The 22486-nt window shown below is 40.6% G+C and overlaps 1 protein-coding gene across 1 annotated transcript in view; it reads right to left on the bottom strand.

The window, feature by feature from the left end:
• Nucleotides 1-1660: 1660 nt before the first annotated feature.
• The window catches only part of LOC118799056 (cadherin-7-like), a 231750-nt gene continuing 210924 nt past the window's right edge, over nucleotides 1661-22486 (bottom strand). The window contains exon 11 of the mRNA XM_036558750.1: nucleotides 1661-2181. Within this exon, the coding sequence (XP_036414643.1) occupies nucleotides 1661-2181 (521 nt within the window). The remainder of the gene's footprint in view (nucleotides 2182-22486) is intronic.

The following is a 22486-nucleotide window of genomic DNA, read 5'->3' as shown; positions in this document are numbered from 1 at the left end:
ACCATCTCACCACCGGGCATCAAATCGGATCTAGAGTGGACCTACCAGCAGTGCCGGCTCTACCTAATTAACGACATAAGCAGCGGTTGAGGGCCCTGTGGCCACCAGGGGGCCCCCTAACAACTTTACGGTGCCATTGTGTTGCCTAAGATGAAGTTTCTAGAGTATGGAGGCTCTAAGAGGCCTTTACTTGTGTTCTCTGGGGGTAAATCAAGCTGATATGTACTGTCCTAAGTTAAGTGTACAACTCAGAACATTAATATGTGTAAAAATGTTCCTCAGCTGATAAAATTCACTGATTACAGCAAAACAGGCGGTTAAGATAAACGAAATAGTGGCTAAATTCAATGTTTTGATGTGTTTTCTGCTCTTTTTGAGATCCAGAACGCTGTGAAGGTTGTCTGTAAATCTAAACTGTACAGTCCTAAAAAGATGGTTCTTCAGGGGTTCTTTAGTGAAGAGAATAGCTCTATTTAGAACCATGAGCTCTATGTAGAACGAATTCATGCTTAAATTGTTCTTTGCATGGTGAAATGGTTGTTCTGACTGATGGAGAATGTGTTGTATGTGGTTCTATGTATCCAGATGCTAAACAGAACCATTTTCAAAAAAGTTCCATATAAATAAAACCAAAAACAACACATTCTCCATCAGCTTAAACAACCATTTCACCAGGCAAAGAACCATTTAAGCATGCAGTGGTTCTAAATAGAACCCATAGTTCTAAATAGAGCCATTCCCTTTACTGAATACTATTTGCAGAACCTTCTTTTTTTAAGAATGTAACTTATTAGAACCCCAAACGAGCAACCAGTCATTAGCAATACACAATTAGGCAGTTATGAACATATATGATTCCGACAGCTTGGTGTGGTCATTGTTAATTTAATAGTACGTCATCTAGCGAGATGAGGGGACCCCCGAAAAATCCTGCTTAGGGTCCCAAAAAAAAGGTAGAGCCGGCCCTGCATATCAGCTTAGTCACAATATGTCAAACAAAAGCAAAGAAGAAGAAGAAAAGTAAAGTCACTGTCCTTCCTGAACGAAGGGTCTTTTGTTCGCACATTCAGGTTTCCAGGAAGGTTTCCGTTAAGAATGGGAAGTAAAACAGAACATCGACGCTCTTGACGAAGCTCACGCACGAGAAGTTTCAGTCGACAGTTCAAAGACGGAGCATTTTTCGGGAGGGAAAACATCCCCAAAAGTTCTCGGGCCTTTTTACCGCGTGACGATGAAAAGATCAAGTCCCGCCATCAGATACGGAGGAGTTTCTGTGGCTGGCCAGAAGCCTGGTGTCACACTTTTTTATGTCTTTCCCTCAAAGCTTTTCCCGCCTGGCAGATCACAGCATTTGAACTGCCAAGCCTCATTAAGTCACACTACTTCAAACCCTAAACATGTAAACAAACAAACTCCTAATCTCAAATCTGTTTTTTCCCCCGTCCTTCCCTCGTACGCCATGATCTAAATCCAGGGACCTTCCTATATTCTCCACCCACAGCAGAACTGACGACAACGTTCAGGAAAGTTCTAAAACATTCATCTTGGTAAAGCTATAAATGCTAGTTTGAACCCAGGTACTTTACTCTGCCTTACCCTCCTAATACAACTCCTCTAGTCCGACTTCTGTCAAGTTTTTTTTTGCCAAAGATGAGCGAGGCTACGAGAAAACGCCGCTACCTTCCATCGTTCCGTACAGGTCTGCGAGTTTTTTGAAGCGCGGCCCCCAGTTGCTGAGGTAGTCGTAGCTCTGTTCTGAGTCCGAGCTCAGAGATTCGAGCGAGCTGAGCGATTCCGCCACCGAACCAGTGCCTTCGAAGGCGTAGGTCTGCAGCGAGTCGTACGGCGGCGCCGTAGGGTCCACGTCGGCCTCCTTCAGCCGGTCCCAGATGAACTCTCGGAACAGGACGTTGTCCGGAAGCGCCTTGTACGCCGCTCTGGAGGCCGAGGTCGGCGGGTAGGAGAAGAACGTGGGGGTCTCGGGAGTGACGTCCCGCCTAACTTTGGGATCGCGCATGATGTTGAGGTTGCGCAGGGTGACCATGTCGAAAGCCTCCGTGTCCTCCTCGCCGCCACCTTCGTCGTCGTAGCGGACGATGTTCTCCCGAACGTCTCGCTCGTCCTCCAGGATCAGGGGCTCCTTCCGCCGCCGCCGCATCGTCACGATCAGCAAGACGAGAACTGCAAAACACACACAGGCGCAAATATTCAGTAAAGGTCCACCCAGCTAGCGGGGAACGTTGGCTAATGTTACCTCAAGTTCTAACAAAGTTTTAAAGAAAACGTTCTAATCTAATGTTCAAAGAACATTTTAAGGATGTTTTTCATTTCAAATAATGTTCCTATAGGGTTAAATGTTAAGGGTGTTTTGAAATAGTTCTCAGATGTTGATGATGTGTTTAGAGAACGTTATCCCACCTTTAAGAAGAACATTCTGTAAACAACAGAAAAAAAAATGCTAAAACATTAATAGAACGTGTGTGTAATACTGTTAGAACATTTTTAGAACAAATAAGTTCTAGCTGGGTATCTATTATTAGCAAATCACATAGAAAACTCCTATTATAACATTCTGCTCAGTATGAAATACTGTAAATCAGGGCTGTTTTGATTTTCATGTTAACTACACCCTTAAAAAAGATGGTTCTTCAAAGGTTCTTTAGTAAAGAAAATAGTTCTATATAGAACCATGAACAGTCAAAGAACCCGTTGCATGATTATAGGGTTCTTTGCATCATGAAAGGGTTTAAAGATAAAGGGAAAATGTGCTGTAGATGGTTCTGTATACAACCTTGTTGAAAAGGGTTCTTTATAGCACCCAAAAGGGTTCTTCTATTGTTACAAAGTCAAGCTTGTAACAATAGAAGAACCCTTTTGGTTGCTCTATAGAGCTCTTTTCAACAAGATTCTTTTTAGAACTGTCACAGCACATTCATGCACATTTTCCATCAATCCGAAGAACGCTTTCAAGATGTAAAGAACCCGTTAATCATGCAAAGGGTTCTTTGAGTGTCCGTGGTTCTATATAGAACCATTTTAGGTAGCACTTTATTTGGATAGGCAACTTTAGATGCTTTGCAGATGCTTAAGTTACTTTCGAGTTGCATTCAACTAAATATCTACTAAACCGACCATAATTCTCTTTAACTCTAAACCTGCTCTAATCCTAACCTTAACCTTAGCCTCAACCCTAAACCTAAACCCAACCCTCACCCTGGTCCAAACCCTAACCCCAACCCCATCACTGTTTAGAATCAACTGAGTTCAAGAGATCGTTTGTTATCAGTTTGATCATCTGATAGATAATCTAAAAGGGACTATAGTGGACTATCCAAATAAAGTGAGTCCAGATTTTCTTTAGTAAGGAACCCTTGAAGAACCATCATTTTTAAGAGTGTATTTTATCCCAGTTTAGCTTTAGCTTATTGAATATTATTAGCTTTGTAGCTTATTTGGAGGGTCAGAGGTGCACATGCTTCCTCCGATCCAGGAGACCACCAATACAACGAGGGCTCCAAACTGGGAAAGAAAGAAGGAAACAAAAAAGAAAGATGAAGAAAACAGAAACACAAACCATATTTTTCTAGGAACTGAAATTTAAAAAAAATAAGAAAGAAAGAAAAAAAAAACAATCACTCTTAAGTGTTCCACAACAAAACATTGGAAATCGTTGTTAAATAATAACAAAGAATATTGTTAAATAAGAACAAATATATTCCACAATATGGACATACAACGTAACTGGAGATCATGATGATGATATGAAAAGCAATAAATTATTATTAAAATAATGTGCCTTTGTGTGTAGAGATACTCTTATGTGACAAACTTCCCACAAATAAAATATAAAAATGACAAAAGCAGCATTTCACAACAATCTAATCAATAATAATTTAAGAGTCGCGCTCATCAGTGTAATAGATGGTTCTTCAAGGGTTCTTTAGTAAAGAAAACGGTTCTATATAGAGCCATGAACGCTTAAGGACCTTCTCTGTATGATGAAATGATTCTTCAGACTGATGGATGTTGTGTATATGGTTCTAAATAGAACCTTTTTGAAAAGGGTCCCATGCAGCACTCTATTGCATACAGCCTTGATATCGTAATAACAGCAGAACCTTTTTTGCTGGTCTGGAACACATTCCCAATCAACCTGAAGAACAGTTTCACCATGCAAAGACCCCTTTAAGTAGGCAAATGTTCTTTGAGTGTTCATGGTTCTATACAGAACGATTTAATTTACTAGAGAACCCTTGAAGAGTCCTTGTTAAGGGAGCAGTGCCGTTGACGTTTCAGGCAGTGCGGTGCTGCAGACTGTTTGGAGAGCGAGCTGTTTTTCTCTGGTGCCAAGTCAGAATGTAAACTTGGCCGTGGCAGTCGGTGCTAACGCTCGCGCTCGTGCTGCTGTCGGTAGCCCACTGTGCCGATTCCTGCTCCTGAGCCAAAAACTAATCCACCATTAACATTCAAATTAACCCTAGAAGTCACAGCTACCCCTGCTGATAACAGAGCGTGGTGTAATCTGATATTAATTATTTCTCACTCACAGCTCCTTCAAACAAGCAGAGAAAGCTGGCAGCAAAAAGGAAAACAGAATGAAATAAACATTCTTTACATTTTTGTTATTGCTTTGCATCAAAACAGAGATAAAATGCTATCTTGGCAAGTGAAAACAAGAAATTCAGTCAATGTATAGAATCATCCTTCAGGGTCGCAGGGGGAGCTGGAGTCTATCCCAGCGGACATTGGGCGGAAGACAGGAAACACCCTGGACAGGCCACCAGTCCATCACAGGGCAGACAGACATACACATTCACACCTGGGGCAATTCAGCATCTCCAATTGGCCTGATTGGCTGTCTTTGGACTGTGGGAGGAAACCGGAGCACCTGAAGGAACCCACCCAGACACGGGGAGAACAGGCAAACTCCACACAGAGAGGACTCTGGTCACCCAGCTGGGGAATCGAACCCAGGCCCTTCTGGCTGTGAGGCGACAGCGCTACCTCACTTTATATAATATTTCTCAATTTTGAGATTACTGTAAGATTATTATAAGATTATTTGACTTATTTTGAAACATTTAAGCATCCATCCATCATCTAAACCGCTTATCCTTCTGGGTCGCGGCATTTTAAGCATGTTTTATGTAATTTTATGCAGGGAAATTGTTTCATTCTACTGGCAGAATATTCTTGTCTTGATCAGGTGCCCACTGCTCACCCGCCTTCTGGACCAGTTTGACCACAGCTGTACAAAGCTGTGCAAACCTCACCTGCTTGAACTGACCGTTCTGATGCTGCTGCTGCTGCACAGACTCAGACTGTCTAATCAGAGCCAGTGCTTCACCTGCTTTTCCTCTTTTCTGTATTTTAAAACGTTAAAATCTTGTTCTCTGTTCATTTTGCTCGTGTTATTGTTTGCTATTCTGTGTGGTCCAGAGGAGGATGGGTTCCCCTTTTAAGTCTTGGTTCCTCTCTTAGAGAGTTTTCTTGCCACTGTCGCCATTGCCGATGCTCAGTGGGGCTCAGGCCTGGATTTTTCTGTAAAGTTGCTTTGCGACACCTGTTGTGAAAAGCGCTACATAAATAAACTTTGACTAATATTGACTAATATTGACTGCTGATATTGACTCGGCACGGTGGCGCAGTGGGTAGCGCCGTCGCCTCACAAGAAGGGCCTGGGTTCGATTCCTGGCCGGGTGATCAGGGTCATTTCTGTGTGGAGTTTGCCTGTTCTCCCCGTGTCTGCGTGGGTTTCCTCCGGGTACTCCGGTTTCCTCCCACAGTCCAAAAACATGCAGTCAGGCTGATTGGACACGCTAAATTGCCCCTAGGTGTGAGTGAGTGTGTGACTGTCTGTCTGTCTGCCCTGCGATGGACTGGCGACCTGTCCAGGGTGTATCCTGCCTTCTGCCCAATGACAGCTGGGATAGGCTCCAGCACCCCACCGCGACCCAGAAGGATAAGCGGTTTAGATGATGAATGTATGTAATATTGACTCTCACAATTAGACATATTAGATGTAACGACTATTTTTTTCAGTGAACACACTGAACGGTAGGCACTAATTACTAATTTGTTTAATTGGAGCAAAAATCAAAGCTGACTGAAGTGTGAAGTTCATGTTCAGCACAAAAATTCTACACGTTTTCAGCTTCGTTAGGTGACATTCTTTACATATCAAAGTAATTGTGACAATAAAAAAGTGATTAAAGGGCAGAAATGCAGCACCAGGCAAACCCGTCATTACATTTCCACTCAAAACAGCCATTAAGTGTAAGTTATTCAGTGATTCACTGATCAACTCAGCGCTGTGGGTCTGAAAGGATGTGTAGCTGTCAAGAAGAACCTCACTGAGAAAAGGAGACGGACACATCAAACAAAGAAGCTAAATGATGGACTGACCACCCCAGAGTCCAGACCTCAACACCACTGAATGTGTTTGATTACTTCAGAAAATGATCAACCAGCTTCTAAGACTGAACTTTGGAGGTGAGTCTGCAGATTCTTTGAGGAACTGAAAGTGAGGCTCCTGAAAAGAACAGAAGCTGGAATAAAGGTGACTCAGTGACACTCAAACAGCTGAGAGTAGAGTTAGTGTGATTTTCTCTTAAATATATAGAGCTGTGCAAAACCATTAGGCACCTAAGAAACTGTGAATTAAAAAGCAGTTTATCGGGTTAATCTTCAGAAAAAATGCAAATATTATAATAAATATAAATAACATTAATGCAATAAGCAGTGATTTTTATGTTGATGTGTTTTCTTTAACCATTTCCAAACCTCTCCTCGAGGAAGCCCAGTAATATTTGTAGTCTGCTGGTTGAATGCTTGAGATGTCTGGGGCGTCAAGGAGAAATCTGAACCAAACTTTTTAAATATTAAATTCTCTAATTATTCTAATGATAAATTGTGTTTTTATTTACAAGCAGAAACAAGATAAATGGTTTTAAACACTGTGCTTGGATTTCGGCACTGTACTGTAAGTTTTCTGCTTTTTTCCTGAGTCTCTAAAATTTTTGGAATTTTTTTTTATTATTTCTCATTTAAAGAGAAATAAAACAAAAAACAAACAAACAACCCCCTCCCCATTCCAGCTCTAACCCACAGACAATTGGGACTTAGGACACATGTAAATCGAGTTACATCATTCACAACTTAAACACATCATATAGAATAAGGGTCTTTTAGATATTCCATGAATCCATGTATGAAGAGTTCTGGGGCAGCATTACTAATTCTTGCAGATGATAGTTCCAGATAGAAGACATCCAATAAGGTGCAGAGCCAGTGACGTATGGACAGGTTGTGAGGGGGCAGCCAGTGCTGGACGATACCTTTTTTTACTGTAGTTAAGCCAGACAGCCATATTTTCCTGGCGAATTTAGAGTTTTCATTAAGTAAATGAAGTTCAGGGTCACTGGGAAAGTATATCTGGTCAGAGAAGAGACAGAATAAACAACCTTGTCCCAAAAAGCATAAACTTTTGGGCAGTCCCACATAATGTGAGTAAAAGTCCCCAGAGTCCCAAGTGTCTTAGCCTGGGTGTCAGAAGACTCTCTAAAATTAATAATGTGCTTAATGGCAGATTTGAGTGGAAATTAAATAAATGAAGGGGGTCTCTGACTTTCCCACAGTACTGTAGCTGTTTTTTGGCTCAGGATTAAAAGGTTAACTGAGCCAAACTATCAGAACATCAACAGAACCAGAGCCGAAATCTTCATAATCTCATACACAGTTCTGTTGACATGCGAGTCAAGCTGCCACTCACTGGTGAAAAATGGGTGGAACCGTCGTTTGGCATGTCTAGCTTCATAACCCCTCTCACCAATTCCCTACCCCCCCCCCACCCCACCCCCCGCTATCATTCTAGGTCTGAAAATAACCAACAGTGCCTGATGTTGACTGGCAAATGCCTAATGATCCTCCATCCATCACCCTCTCAGCAGGAGAGTGGAAAAATCACTCCGAGAGCTCAATGCGTCTCCGCTGTGCCGTGTGTGGAGCCTGTAGAGCTGCTGAAGCTCATGGGAAGCGAGGAAAGAAAGGGGTGGTGGGAGGGGGGGTGATGCGGATGCTAACACCACGAGCAGGTGTCAAGGCACCGGACGGGTGGTGGTGGCTCGGGTGTCAGGTGTCAGTCTTACTGCTGCATGCGCTAACGAGATGCACTGAAGTTTAGGTGCTGAAGCCCATGTTTGAGGAGTGAAGACACACAGCTGCACTGTGAGTTTAGCACTTGGTTTGGTGCCTAAATACTTTTAAGATTTATAGACCCACAAAACTTTAAAAAAAAGGACCTTTTAGATGAAAAAGGTAAGCCTGGTTTAGTTACGTTCTTCAGAAAGACAGAATACTGTGATTCTATTAAGATGCAATGCTAAACAAAACATGAATCTCTACGAATTTCTCTTAAAACCTCCTCTTTTGGATTAGATACATGTGTCTAGGAAAATCCTTTGTTTGAAAAACATTTGCATTTTGTGGAGGTTCTTCATACACACATATCTCGTTCATAAAACAGGAATTTTAGTACAAATGGTAACTTTACAGGAGAAGGAAAAAACCTAATTTACTTTTAATGTAAGTCAATGGAACCATTCTTTTTTTTGTTTCATTCTTCATGAAATTTACACCCAATGTAAAGAGCAACAGGTATTTTCAAATTATGTCAAAAACTGGAAAATGGAGATACGAGGTTTTCTTACGACAGCAGCAAAATACATATATATATATATATTATTCCACGGTGTGTTAAATGCACTAAATAAACAGTAATTGTGTATTAAAGTGTGCAGAATTGTGTCTAAGTGGAGAACGTAACTTATTTACACTCAGAAAATCAACAAATACATTTGAACTGAGCAAAACCAAGGGTGCCCAAACTTTTGCCTACAACTGTACATTTAAGCTCATAGATATTTTTACATGTCCAGGTAGAGAGTGAGTGACCTGCCACAAACATTACCAGAGAAGAGCCCTCGGAGCCGTCTAAGCTTTCAGAGAACGCTCCATGAGTTCTGGAAATGTCTGTAATTTTTCAAGCATTTTTATTTGATTTAATAATCAGGCTTATTGTATCTGAACTCTTCACCACCTCATCTAAAAAACTTTACCATCTTATTATCTTAGTTTTTTGTTTAATTCATTTATTACTCAATAATTTCTTCGAGGTACAAGTCATTTCTGGACTTTTTTACTTTCCCTTCACATTCTCTCTTTTTTTGTTGTTTATTTTAGTGTACATTCTTGTGCAAATAATAAAATAAAATAAAATAAAAACTTAAGTGACACGATGAAGAGGAAGTTACATCACTTAAGCCTTCAGAGACGCCAAAATCTAAAGCTTGCAGTTTTAAATGTAACTCTTTATTTCAATATTAATAATTTGTTGTTTTCTTCATCCTTGACAGAGTCCGAATAACACGTCCACCCCTCACACAAAACAGACAGTGAGGACATTTTGTTGATGAAATGTTTGCAATATTTACAAAAAAATTAAATTAGAAAAGTAATTTCTTTTGGGGAAAAATGTTAGAATGTGTAATCTTAATAACAGGGAGCTCAGCAGCCTGTCTTTCACAGAGTATTCCACCCCGTCATGTTCACAGGTTCAGCGTGATGAGGCTGCACTTCTCTGTGTTATCTGGCACAAAAGAAAATATTCTGAGGGGAAAAATCTGTTTTTCTTATTCATTATTTTTGTGAAACATTTTTGTAAAAGCAATGTAAAATGATAACTACATTAGAGAGAAAATAATTTCTAGACATTAAAAAAAAACATATTTCTTTGCTTCTGTGTTGTTCGGCACTGATCTTATGAAATAACTCACTTATGCTTAATGAAGCGTTTGGGGTGCAGTTTCAGTACCTGCTGATCAAATGACCTGTGGTTGTTGATTTTGCAAGTGAAAACAACACGTCTTCTACAAAGGACTTTAAATAGGACATTTTTCTGCAAATTTTAGTGCAAAATGTCTATGTATTTAAGTTTAACCTATTGGGAATAAATAAATAAATTAATTAATTAATTAAAATGTGCCACCAATTTTGCACAGTTTCATGCTTTACTCTTTCCCCAGTACTTTTAATTTAGCAAATAAACCTCCGCAGAAGTTCTGCTGTTCTCTGTTGGCCAAACTGTACAACTGTTCAAACAATAGCTATTCTGTCATTTCAGGAGGAGCTGGCTGTTAAACACAGGCTTTCGGGTAAAAGTGCCTTGGTAGCAAAACAAAGCCTCCACCAACACCCCCCCACCCCATCCCCCCAGAACCTCCAGGACAGATCAACTCCACGTTATCCTGGATTTGCTCTAATTGAATTGTGTAAACGATCCGTGATGTGGAATCGATGAGGAACACGGCGGATGTTCAGCGCTGCTCTGTCTCTGGTCTGTGTGCATTACTGTAATGAACTGAAGCTGGAGGTCCTGATGTCCCACCTGTGTCCATTCATGCCAAATGCTGTCAGAGTCAGCGCTTACCTGTCCTGACTCATCAGTCAGAGATGACCACTCTACAGTACAGCCGTGTGGTCTTATCACACCAATGAAAACGTCAATGCTAATCGAAGTCTGAGCTGCATAGCAAACTCATGTACAATACAGACAACCTAACAGTTTTTAAAGGGTTAACTCCTCTTGGAGGCCTTATTATGATAAAATTGGTTGGTTTTGTGTCAAATGTGTGGAAAAAATACATTTAAAAATGTTTGTAATTCATGGGGCAAAACATATCAGTTTATTTTTCTACATTACAAATGATCTTCCCTTCCTGGATCGGGGCCTTGATGTGGTGGAAGGGCTTGTGTGGTCTAGGGATCCTCAGAGCTAAGTCGTCTGGAGCAGTAGCTCCTGGTAGGGTATCCCAGGGTGATCAAGTCTAGGGATGGAGACCCAGACTAACACGATCCAAAAATCCTCCATGACTTCGGGACGCAGGAAATCATGTACGCTGCCTGGGAGAGGGTTACCGGGACCTACCTCTGGAGCCAGGACTGGGGGTAGTGTTCCTTGGCGAGCACCTGGTGGCCATGCTTAGCCCGAAAGGGCAATGTGGGTAATCATGTGGTCCCACCACCCGCATAGTCCCACATGGGGAACTGGTGCAGTGCTATATAGGCAGTGGAAGATGGCCGAGAGGCCCTTGGCAGCATGGACCCCTGCAACGGAAACCTCTTAGACCTCAGGACTCGCTGGAGGGAATATATCTCCAAGTTGGCCTGGGAGCAGCTTGTTGTGGGGGACAGGGTCGTTTCAGGGGACATGCTCTCTCGACTGCTACCGTGACCCTATCTGGACTAAGTGGTTGCTGATAATGATGACAAATGATCTTGAACCTGTCATGGTCCAAAATACTATAAAATGCTAAGGATTTTGTTGTGGTGACAGGAAACATACAGCTAATGAACACACCTGCGCTAACGTAGCTAAGCTGTTCAGGATGTTTAAACTGCCAGTAAGCAAAGAAGATAAATGATGCTGGTTTATTAAATTACAACGGTGCCAAATTGATCTCCCTCATCTTTTTAATAGACTGTCAAATATGTTGTGCACACTCAAGGTGGTTCATCAAGGGTTCTTTATTTTAAAAAATGGTTCTATATAGAACCATGAACACTCAAAGAACCTTTTGCTTGATTCTTTGCTGGGTAAGAGGGTTCTTCAGATTGATGGAGAATGTGCTGTAGATGGTTTCGTTATAGAACATTTTTGATAACGGTTCTATATAGCACCAAAAAGGGTTCTTCTATTGTTACAATGTCAAGCTTGCAATAAGAAAAGAACCCCTTTTGGTGCTACATAGAATCCTTTTCAAAAATGTTCTATAAAGAATCATCTACAGCACATACTAGCCAACCAATATGTTGGTTGGGTTCTAGTAGAACAGAAGCTGAAGGAAACATATATATATATATATATATATATATATATATATATATATATATATATATATATATTTAGGAAAACTGTAAAATTGTAAAATTATGGAAAGTTCTGTATATGGGGTCAATGAATTGTCCTGTATATACACAGAATATGAAGTGGAACAGAATGAGTGACGGAATTGTCTGTTACTTTTACGGTTTTCTGTGTTTTTTATGGGTTGTTTTTGTGTTTATTTCATTTTATTTATTTATATATTTTTTATTTTTTGCAGTGTGGGTTCACAAAAACTTTTTGTCAGGCTCTGGTTGTGTTTGGACTCCAAACTTGATGATGTGGGTTGGGTCAGATTAAGCTTGGACAGAAAGTCCTCGGGCTATATTCAGATACAGACCACAAACAGGCCTATAACAAATGGAGTATGGCTGAAAAAATGGTATCCAATAGCAGATGGCCTACAGCCTACACCTGTATGCATATATATCAGCTGCAGACAGTAAAAAGAATTATATACATATACATATACATCTACACAGTGGACCTGTGAGGTGGGTGTTTTTCATAAAGTGGCCACTGAGTCGATGTTCAGCATAGGTGTTTGAGATAAAGTGTGAACACCTTTTTTTCTCCACCTCTTAAACCTTCTAGGTGTAGAAGTGCATCACTTGACATTTCCAGAGAGAGTAGGGAATAGATTTCCACTCCCAGAGGTTTTCATGAATACACGCCCTGACCAGGCTGCTCACACAGGCTCAGTCAATAACCGTCTTCAAGAACCATTTTCAACAGCTGTATCTGCAGTGAACGCTCAGTTCATGTTAATGCATCCAGACAGCGCTGGGTCAAAGGGGTTACAGCTGTGTTTGAGTACTGTAGCTCAGGTCTGTGGGCAGATAAAAGCTATAAATGTTTACTATTAAACAGTGAAGGTCACTCATTTCAGTCACCTGTGGCCAGTTTAATTCACTACCCTGCTTTCAGCACACAAATACATACAAGTTCTTTATGAACAAGAGCAATGTTACTAATTTACTGCTATGGATGCCTTTAAAGGTTTTTGCACACGACATGATATTATATAACAAAACGTTCAGAACAATCTCAGCTCTCTCTGTAATGAGGCCCTTTTGACCTGGAGCACCACATACAGAGATAATTCAGCCTTAAAGCTGAAAAACTGAAATCAAGTTTTGGAAATCCTCAATATCTCTTGTGAAAACACAGCTTTACTCATGTGGACGAATTGTTTTGGTGTTGAAAGGTGTTTAACGAAGTCTCAGGATCCCAAAAGTAGTGGAATGTATGAATAAAATAGTAGATAAAAGTTCTCCTCGTCACTACTTTCCAAAAGTGCTACAGCAACTTCAGCAGCTGTAAACTCTCTGCACGCCATTTCACACGAGTCTCTGATGTGGACTGAATGAAGAATGAAGGGTTTCCGGCGTGATGGTCAGTTTCACACATGGAATGGAAAGGGCGACTCTACAGATTCAGGAAGTGTTTGAACTGGATTTCTGGATTATCTCAAGAATATTAATAGAAACAGTGAGAAACATCTAATTTGACATTCCAGCGCGCTCGTCGACCCCAGAGGGTTAATATATCTGGATGCGGCAGATTTACAGGGTATATCCTGAGTATAACTTTACGATATATGATATTATAATAGTCAAGCTGGAAAACTGCAAGATGAAAATGCCACTGTAGAGGGTTTTTTTCTACATTTTAAAAAACATGGTTCTTCAGTGGTTCTACCATAAAGACAGTGGTCCTACATACAATTCAATAAACATTTTAATGATTAAAGTGTTCTTTGCATGGTGAAACGGCTCTACAGATTGGTGGAAAATGTGGTGTAGCACCAGAAAAGGTTCTACAGAGCCCCATTGGGTGACATCCTGTATAAATAAAAATAATGTGTGGCCACAACTTTGTAAGTGATGGAAACAAGATCCTAATGCATGGCCATGACTGAGTAAGGCGTGGGAACAAGATCCTAATGTGTGGCCATGACTTAGTGAGGCGTGGGAACAAGATCTGAATGCGTGGCCACAACTTAGTAAAGCGTGGGAACAAGATCCTAATGCATGGCCATGACTTAGTAAGGCTTGGGAACAAGATCCTAATGCATGGCCATGACTTAGTAAGGCATGGAAACAAGATCCTAATGCCTGGCCATGACTTAGTAAGGCTTGGGAACAAGATCCTAATGCGTGGCCATGACTTAGTAAGGCTTGGGAACAAGATCTTAATGCGTGGCCATGACTTAGTAAGGCATGGGAACAAGATCCTAATGCGTGGCCATGACTTAGTAAGGCTTGGGAACAAGATCTTAATGCATGGCCATGACTTAGTAAGGCATGGGAACAAGATCCTAATGTGTGGCCATGACTTAGTAAGGCGTGGGAACAAGATCTTAATGCATGGCCATGACTTAGTAAGGCGTGGGAACAAGATCCTAATGCAAGGCTATGACTTAGTAAGGCATGGGAACAAGATCCTAATGCGTGGCCATGACTTAGTAAGGCTTGGGAACAAGATCTTAATGCATGGCCACGACTTAGTAAGGCATGGGAACAAGATCCTAATGTGTGGCCATGACTTAGTAAGGCATGGGAACAAGATCCTAATTTGTGGCCATGACTTAGTAAGGTGTGGGAACAAGATCCTAATGTGTGGCCATGACTTAGTAAGGCGTGGGAACAAGATATGAATGCGTGGCCACGACTTAGTAAGGCGTGGGAACAAGATCCTAATGCGTGGCTACGACTTAGTAAGGCATGAGAACAAGATCCTAATGCGTGGCCACGACTTAGTAAGGTGTGGGAACAAGATCTTAATGCGTGGCCATGACTTAGTAAGGTGTGGGAACAAGATCCTAATTTGTGGCCATGACCTAGTAAGGCATGGGAACAAGATCCTAATGCGTGGCCACGACTTAGTAAGGCTTGGGAACAAGATCTTAATGCATGGCCACGACTTAGTAAGGCATGGGAACAAGATCCTAATGTGTGGCCATGACTTAGTAAGGCATGAGAACAAGATCCTAATGCGTGGCCACGACTTAGTAAGGTGTGGGAACAAGATCTTAATGCGTGGCCATGACTTAGTAAGGTGTGGGAACAAGATCCTAATTTGTGGCCATGACCTAGTAAGGCATGGGAACAAGATCCTAATGCGTGGCCACGACTTAGTAAGGCTTGGGAACAAGATCTTAATGCATGGCCACGACTTAGTAAGGCATGGGAACAAGATCCTAATGCGTGGCCATGACTTAGTAAGGCTTGGGAACAAGATCTTAATGCGTGGCCATGACTTAGTAAGGCATGGGAACAAGATCCTAATGTGTGGCCATGACTTAGTAAGGCGTGGGAACAAGATATGAATGCATGGCCACGACTTAGTAAGGCGTGGGAACAAGATCCTAATGCAAGGCTACGACTTAGTAAGGCATGGGAACAAGATCCTAATGCGTGGCCATGACTTAGTAAGGTGTGGGAACAAGATCCTAATGTGTGGCCATGACTTAGTAAGGTGTGGGAACAAGATCCTAATGTGTGGCCATGACTTAGTAAGGCATGGGAACAAGATCCTAATGCGTAGCCATGACTTAGTAAGGCTTGGGAACAAGATCTTAATGCATGGCCACGACTTAGTAAGGCATGGGAACAAGATCCTAATGTGTGGCCATGACTTAGTAAGGCGTGGGAACAAGATCCTAATGTGTGGCCATGACTTAGTAAGGCGTGGGAACAAGATCCTAATGTGTGGCCATGACTTAGTAAGGCGTGGGAACAAGATATGAATGCGTGGCCACGACTTAGTAAGGCTTGGGAACAAGATCCTAATGCGTGGCTATGACTTAGTAAGGCATGAGAACAAGATCCTAATGCGTGGCCACGACTTACTAAGGCTTGGAAATGAGCGTAATGTGTGGCCATGACTTAGTAAGGCTTGGGAACAAGATCTTAATGCGTGGCCATGACTTAGTAAGGTGTGGGAACAAGATCCTAATTTGTGGCCATGACCTAGTAAGGCATGGGAACAAGATCCTAATGCATGGCCACGACTTAGTAAGGCATGGGATCTCATTCCCACACCTTACAAAGTGGTGGCCATGCATTAGGATCCTGTTCCCACACGTCAATAAGGCATAGCCACGCATTGTTTTAATTTATATGGGATGTCACCAGCAGGGCTGCGTAGGATTCTGCTATTGTTAAGATGTCAAGCTTGCAAAGTTTTTTGGTGCCATGAAGAATCATCTTATCATGCAAAGAACCATTTAAGCATACAAAGAAGCAAAGAATCACTGTCTTTACTAAAGAACTCTTTTCAAGGGTGTAGTTTCCCCAGTTTGCAGTAAAGTCAGTATAACAAGGGGAACACACACATTTTTACTGCCTGCAGTTTTTAGACCACTGAACTCTCAAATCTGTGTTTGTCTTTGTAATGAGGGGTTTATGCACTGCAGCTCTGCTATAATATCCCTCTCTGTGTAGGTGTGGACGAGCTGTTCTTACTGAGACTGTATGCATTGACAGGCTTTCAGTATCAGTAAACCAATTAGTCGTGTGAAAACTCATCTTTCCAGAGATCTACATTGCCTATATAGAATATGTAGCGTATATCATCTTTTAACCTGCTTTAACCTGTCTTACGCTCACTGAACTACTCTGAATTGCCAGTTTATTAGGTTCACCTAATTTGTACCTACACTCACTGTCCATTTTATCAGAAACACCTACCATACAGGTGAACTTTATAGGTTGTAGGCTATCCGCTCTTACACATTTATATCAGCTGCCCTTGACCCCATCCAATAACGGAAAGGGACCATCACAGGACCACTAACCAGATACTATTAGGATGGTGGACCATTCTCAGCACAACAATAACCCCAACATGGCAGTGGCGTAGTGGACAGTACATTGGTATGAGTGCATCAGGCTCATCAGCGTTAGAGTGGGGAACCCTTAGAGCTTTATACAGTCTTAAAATGATGATTTTTAAGGTTCTTTAGTGAAGAAAATAGTTCTATATAGAACCATGAACACTCAAGGAACCCTTTGCATCATGAAATGGTTCTTCAGATTGATGGAGAATGTATTGCATGTAGTGCATATTTTAAAAAAGGGGTCTATAGAGCAACAAAAAGGGTTCTTCTATTGCAACAAGTTTGATATCATAACAATATATGATATGTGATATGTGATGATATGTGCTGTATAACACCCTATGTAGCACAATGAAGACTCTAAGAACCCTTTGCATGATTGGCTTTTTGCTCCTTGAAATCAGATTGATGGAGAATGTGCTGCATATGGTTGTTCTATATATAAGAATCTCTTTGAAAAGGGTGCTATATAGAACCCTTTTGGTGCTTTAATCATGCAAAGGGTTCTTAGAGTGTTCATGGTTTTATACAGAACCATTTTCTTCAGTAAAGAAAAACCATCTAGGCCTCCTGAGAAGCCTCATTTCTATGAACTAATACAATAAAATGCTGCATTTTTGGAAAACAGTATGTTATAGTAAGTTGTACTGAAATTTACAGTGAAGTTAATTGACAGTTAGTGCTATGAGCCAAGAAATGTCATATTGGCGCTTCCCTACTGGCCCATTTTTGGAGATATAAGGTTCTGATCCCGTTTTGATCATGACAGCCTAAAAATCTATACAGACTGACTCTAAGCCCGGCGCAGTCTTCGCTTCAGTGCTGGCTCAGTTCAGTCTCCGCCGGGTGAAGGTGGCCTGAGGCTGACAGCTCCTCAGGAGACCTCACTGTTTTCTCATTCCTCTCATCAGGCCTTGCAGCAAAAACAATGCAATCACATAGCATCAGCCACACCATGGCAGCCAGCAGATTGAGACCGAGCCGGAGAAAGAGAGAGAGAGAGAGAGGAAACGAGGTGTTATTGCAGGCTTGTTAAAGCGCTGTGGGGATGAAGACAAGGAAAGGATGCAGCAGAGACAAAGAGAGAAGGAGTCAATGTGGAGAAGAACATACATCAAGGTCGGGATGATGACACAAGAGGACGGAGAGGGAGAGAAGAAAATGAGGCAGATATGAAAAAGATGAGATATTTAAAAAGAATAAGCACACACAAAAATAATTTAAAAACGTATCCACGTAATGAGGCTTGAAGGTGCACTGGGCTGGAGGCCACTCATCAGTGACCACTGGCCTGGGGCAGCAGCACAAAGAGCAGGAGAAGGGTTTCATTATTATGAGGGAAATCTTTGCCGCTCCTCTTCTTACCCCTTTGAAGTCGTCATTTCGCCAAAAACCACAAGGATTTCACAACTTAAAAGTTTCACCACCACAAACTGCTGTTTATGGTTAAGTTAGAGTCAGTAATGTGGTGTAACAGTAACAGTAACTAACATTATATATGTATATATATGTATATATGAACCATTTGTAATAGTGCAGTATTTTTAATAATGCAATATTTTACTGCCGTTGGAACAAAACCTTGTATAAAATTAGGCAGACATCATTTCTACTTAGTGGTTAGAAGCCACTCTAAAAATTCCACCCATAATTTGTGTTATATCTTCTAACAGGCCTGTACTGACTGCATAAGGCTTGTAGTGCTTGGACCCCGATGATTGCCACTAATTTGTAGACAGTCGTTTAGCTCTCAGTTGACAGTCCACATAAATTAACTTATTGTATGTCAATTTCAGACAAATATAAAGTTGTATCTTCTTGTCTTAGTTGCAAATAATGATGGTGAACACATATTAGCACTTTTGCACCACCATTCAAATTGAAGAAAGGAATCATATCTTGTGAAAATGAAGCCATTCACTAATCTCCAAAATGATCACTTTATAGGAAAAGGAAAAAAAAAATCTTAACTTGGAATGGAATTTAATACAGCTTGATTTTAATTCATTTCTATTGGCTCATTCATTATGCATTTTAGCATGTTGTAAAGGGCAGCTCTCATTTTCAAATTCTGTAAGAAAGTACCAAAAAATAGAGATACATAGTTTTTTTCCCAAAAGCAGTGATATATAAAAATGCTGAGCAGGCAGTGTTGACCTCGATTTTGGATCAGGATGAAAAGAGGAAAGATCTTTGAAAGAGGGTTCATTATTGGGGCACTGATGGAAGAAACTTCAGTCACAAAGACTGTTCAACTGCCCAGTGTCTCAATAGGAACAGTGACCAGAATTTATTCTAGAATTTGTATTTATATATTTATTTTTGGGTGGGGCCATAATGTGGCCACAGTTTCTCTTGAGAGGTCAAATAAATGCCTTCAAGCTATTTTGGTTTTTCCATCTGTATTTAAATGACCAAATTGTAAGGCAAATTATTCAGTAACTGCATGAAATAAATGTACATTTTTATTTTATTTATTTTTTGTAAAAGTTCCCCTCAAATTAACAGAACATGTGTTTTATGATCATACACATATTTCTATATGCTTACAATTTACTGCTGAAAGCCAAAAAGACGGACCACCGGTGGTCTCAAGGAGTTGAAAAGGTTAATATAAGTAAAATACTGTACTGCTCTCCAGGTGTATATATGTTTTGGTTAAACACCTATTAATTATCATACCAAGGTCAAAAGGTCAGTGTGTACAAAATTAGGCAGATGTCTGCTTTTGTCTTCTCCTCCTCATTAAAAATAGACACCATTCTAAAAACTCTATCCATCATTTGTGTTATATCTGCTAACAGGCCTATGCCGCCTGCAGAATGTGTGTAGTGCTTGGACCCCGATGGTTGCCACTAATTTGTAGACAATTGCTCAGCTCTCAGTGGACAGTCCACATAAATTAACATATTGGACATCAATTTCAGACAAAAATAAAGTGTTATCTTCTTGTCTTAGTTACAAATAATGACAGTGAGCATGTATTGACCACCATCACCACAACACCATCTGAGGGTAGATCTTTTGGAAGAATGATGTTCCATCCCTCTTGTACAGTTCCAAAGACTTTTATATACACTTACCAAGCACTGTATTAGAAAGACCTGTGAACCTATTCATTCCTTCAATTATCTGATCAGCCAATCACAGCTGCAGTGCACAAAATCATGCAGATACAGGCATCAGCTTCAGGTAATGTTCATATCAACCATAGAATGTGGAAAAAAGAAGACCAGAAGACCATGTTAGGTTCCACATCTGTCAGCCAAGAACAGAAAGCTGAGGCTGCAGTGGACACAGGCTCACCAACTGAAGACTGGATAACTGAAGACTAAAAGACACAGCCTGGTCTGATGAATCTCGATTTTTGCTGAGGCTCACTGATGGTGGGGTCAGAATTTGGCTTCAACAGCATGAATCCATGGACCTGACCTGCCTTGTGCCAGCAGTCCAGGCTGGCGGAGGTGGTGTAATGGGGTGGGGGATCTCAGCACACTTTGGGCCCATTAATGCTGATCAATGACAAAGCAAAAGTCACCTCAAACTGGTTATATGAACATGACAGTGAGTTCAGGGTTCTTCAGTGGCCTTCACAGCCACCGGATCTGAGTCCAGAAGAACCCTTTGGGATGTGGTAGAACTTTAGATTCTCAGCATAAAAGTGCTGCTGAAAAATCTGCAGGAACTGCATGACACATTCATGTCAACATGGACCAGAATTTCAAAGGAACGTTTCCAACATCGTGTGGAATCCATATCATGAAGAACTGAGACTGTTTTAAGAGCAAAGCTCAACCCAGTATTAGTTTAGTGTTCCTAATAAAGTGCTCACTGAGTGTAGATTCTAGGTAAGGTACATTAAGCTGTTTGTCAGTTTGTGGTGACCCCTCTTAGAGGAAGCCCAAGTATTTATCATATTTACATCAAATATGTTATTCTAAATGGATTCTTCTAACCAAAATATTAATGCATTTGAATAAAAAAAGTTTCATTTCATTTTATGTGTAGTTGTATTTTTTCTAATGTTATTTACTGTTTTACAGGCAAAACACAGATTTACTGTCAAAGCAAATCATTTTGAAAGGCCCATATCATGGAAAACTGAATTTTGCTCACTTTTATTACAGCCTGTTTTGGATTACTGCTTCTCTGATGTCACAAAAACCAACACAAAACAACCTGGTTAATCCTAGGAGATGAAATGAGGATGGAAAATGTTCATAGAAAATTGAATTGTGGCTAGAGGTGGGTGATATGGCAAAAATATCAGAATACTTTACGAAGTTTTCCTGATACATGACGTCACAATATTTATTTTTTATTATGTCTGATAAGTTGGAACAGACAAATTCATGCCACATTTAACAGAAAATCAAATATGGTAAAAAACTATGAATGCTTTGATTTGTTTTCAACATTTCATCTACACCACAATAAATCTAATTAATTAGGATTATGTTCCGTTTATAATCATACATGCAGTTGGCAAGTGTTTATTAAGTTCTGATAATGCTCAGAAAAGCATTTTTTGACGTAATCGATCACGATAACGATAAATAGTGTCACACTGTCAGTCACAATGTGACAATATAATGATGACGATAAATATTGTCACATTGCTCAGCCCTAATTGTGACTGTTTTTGGAAAATAATCACATATAAACATTGTAAGTGGATATATAGAATATGGGCCCTTTTTTGGCTGCCCGAGATGTTTGAACAGTACTGTAGATGAGATGAGTCACCTTTCTTTAATAGAACTGTGCTGTACTGTACTGTGATATCTGTGCTAATCCTGATCCTTGAGTAAATTTAGATTGATTTGAACTGACTACGTGTACTTCAGCAATTCAATCAGCAAACCAAACGTACAGTGATTATTTTATGGCGTAGCTGTTATTTGCCTCCTGTCCGCCTGATGCTTGAACCACCATAAGAGCAGCAAGCTTTGTTTGTTCTCAGAGTTGTGAGGGAGTTTTGATGGAGGTGACAGGAGAGGAGGTTATTTAAGATGCTGATCACTCTGCCAGTTGAGTTAATTGGTTTTCCTTCATCGGCAGCATTACAGGCGATAGAGAGCGGTTTGGCGTGTCGCAGTACGGCGCTGACGAGCTGAAAACAAAGCCACAGGCCAGATCAGCCTCTGTCTAGGGTTCTACAGACACAAACGGGAATATCACAGAGCACTTTGACATCAGTAATTTATTAGCATTTCCTGTACACGCTGAGGTCGGTGCTGTCTGGGAAACTGCAAGTAGATCCTTTGTAGATAAATATAATTACATTTGATACAGTATCTTTACGCACTGCATAGGATGCATATTTATAAACATAGTTTATTGTATGCAGTTTTGCACAGACTCACCGTTACAGTGTGGAGCTTCAAACTGCTAATTGTTTGACATTTACATTAAATATCAGCACTTCCAGCGTTAATCTGCATATTAGCGACGGATGATTAGCTTGTATGCAACCATCTGGGTGGTTGTGTTGTATGACTTTCCATATTATTTATGATTTATTCATTTATATTTCTAACAAAACGATAGAAGTTTGAAAAATAGCTATAAAAACTTTAAACCGTTTGCTCCTTCTGCTTTTAAATCACCCCAGTGAAGATTAATCACTGACAATACAGCAAATGCTGCCTAATCCAAATTCAACTAATGTATTTAAATGATGAGATGAAGCACAAAAGTAT

Source organism: Colossoma macropomum, unplaced genomic scaffold (assembly GCF_904425465.1).
Source record: "Colossoma macropomum unplaced genomic scaffold, Colossoma_macropomum, whole genome shotgun sequence".
In the NCBI taxonomy this organism is placed as follows: domain Eukaryota; kingdom Metazoa; phylum Chordata; class Actinopteri; order Characiformes; family Serrasalmidae; genus Colossoma; species Colossoma macropomum.
Note: the sequence above shows the minus strand (reverse complement) of the source record. Positions and strands in the feature narration are given on the sequence as shown.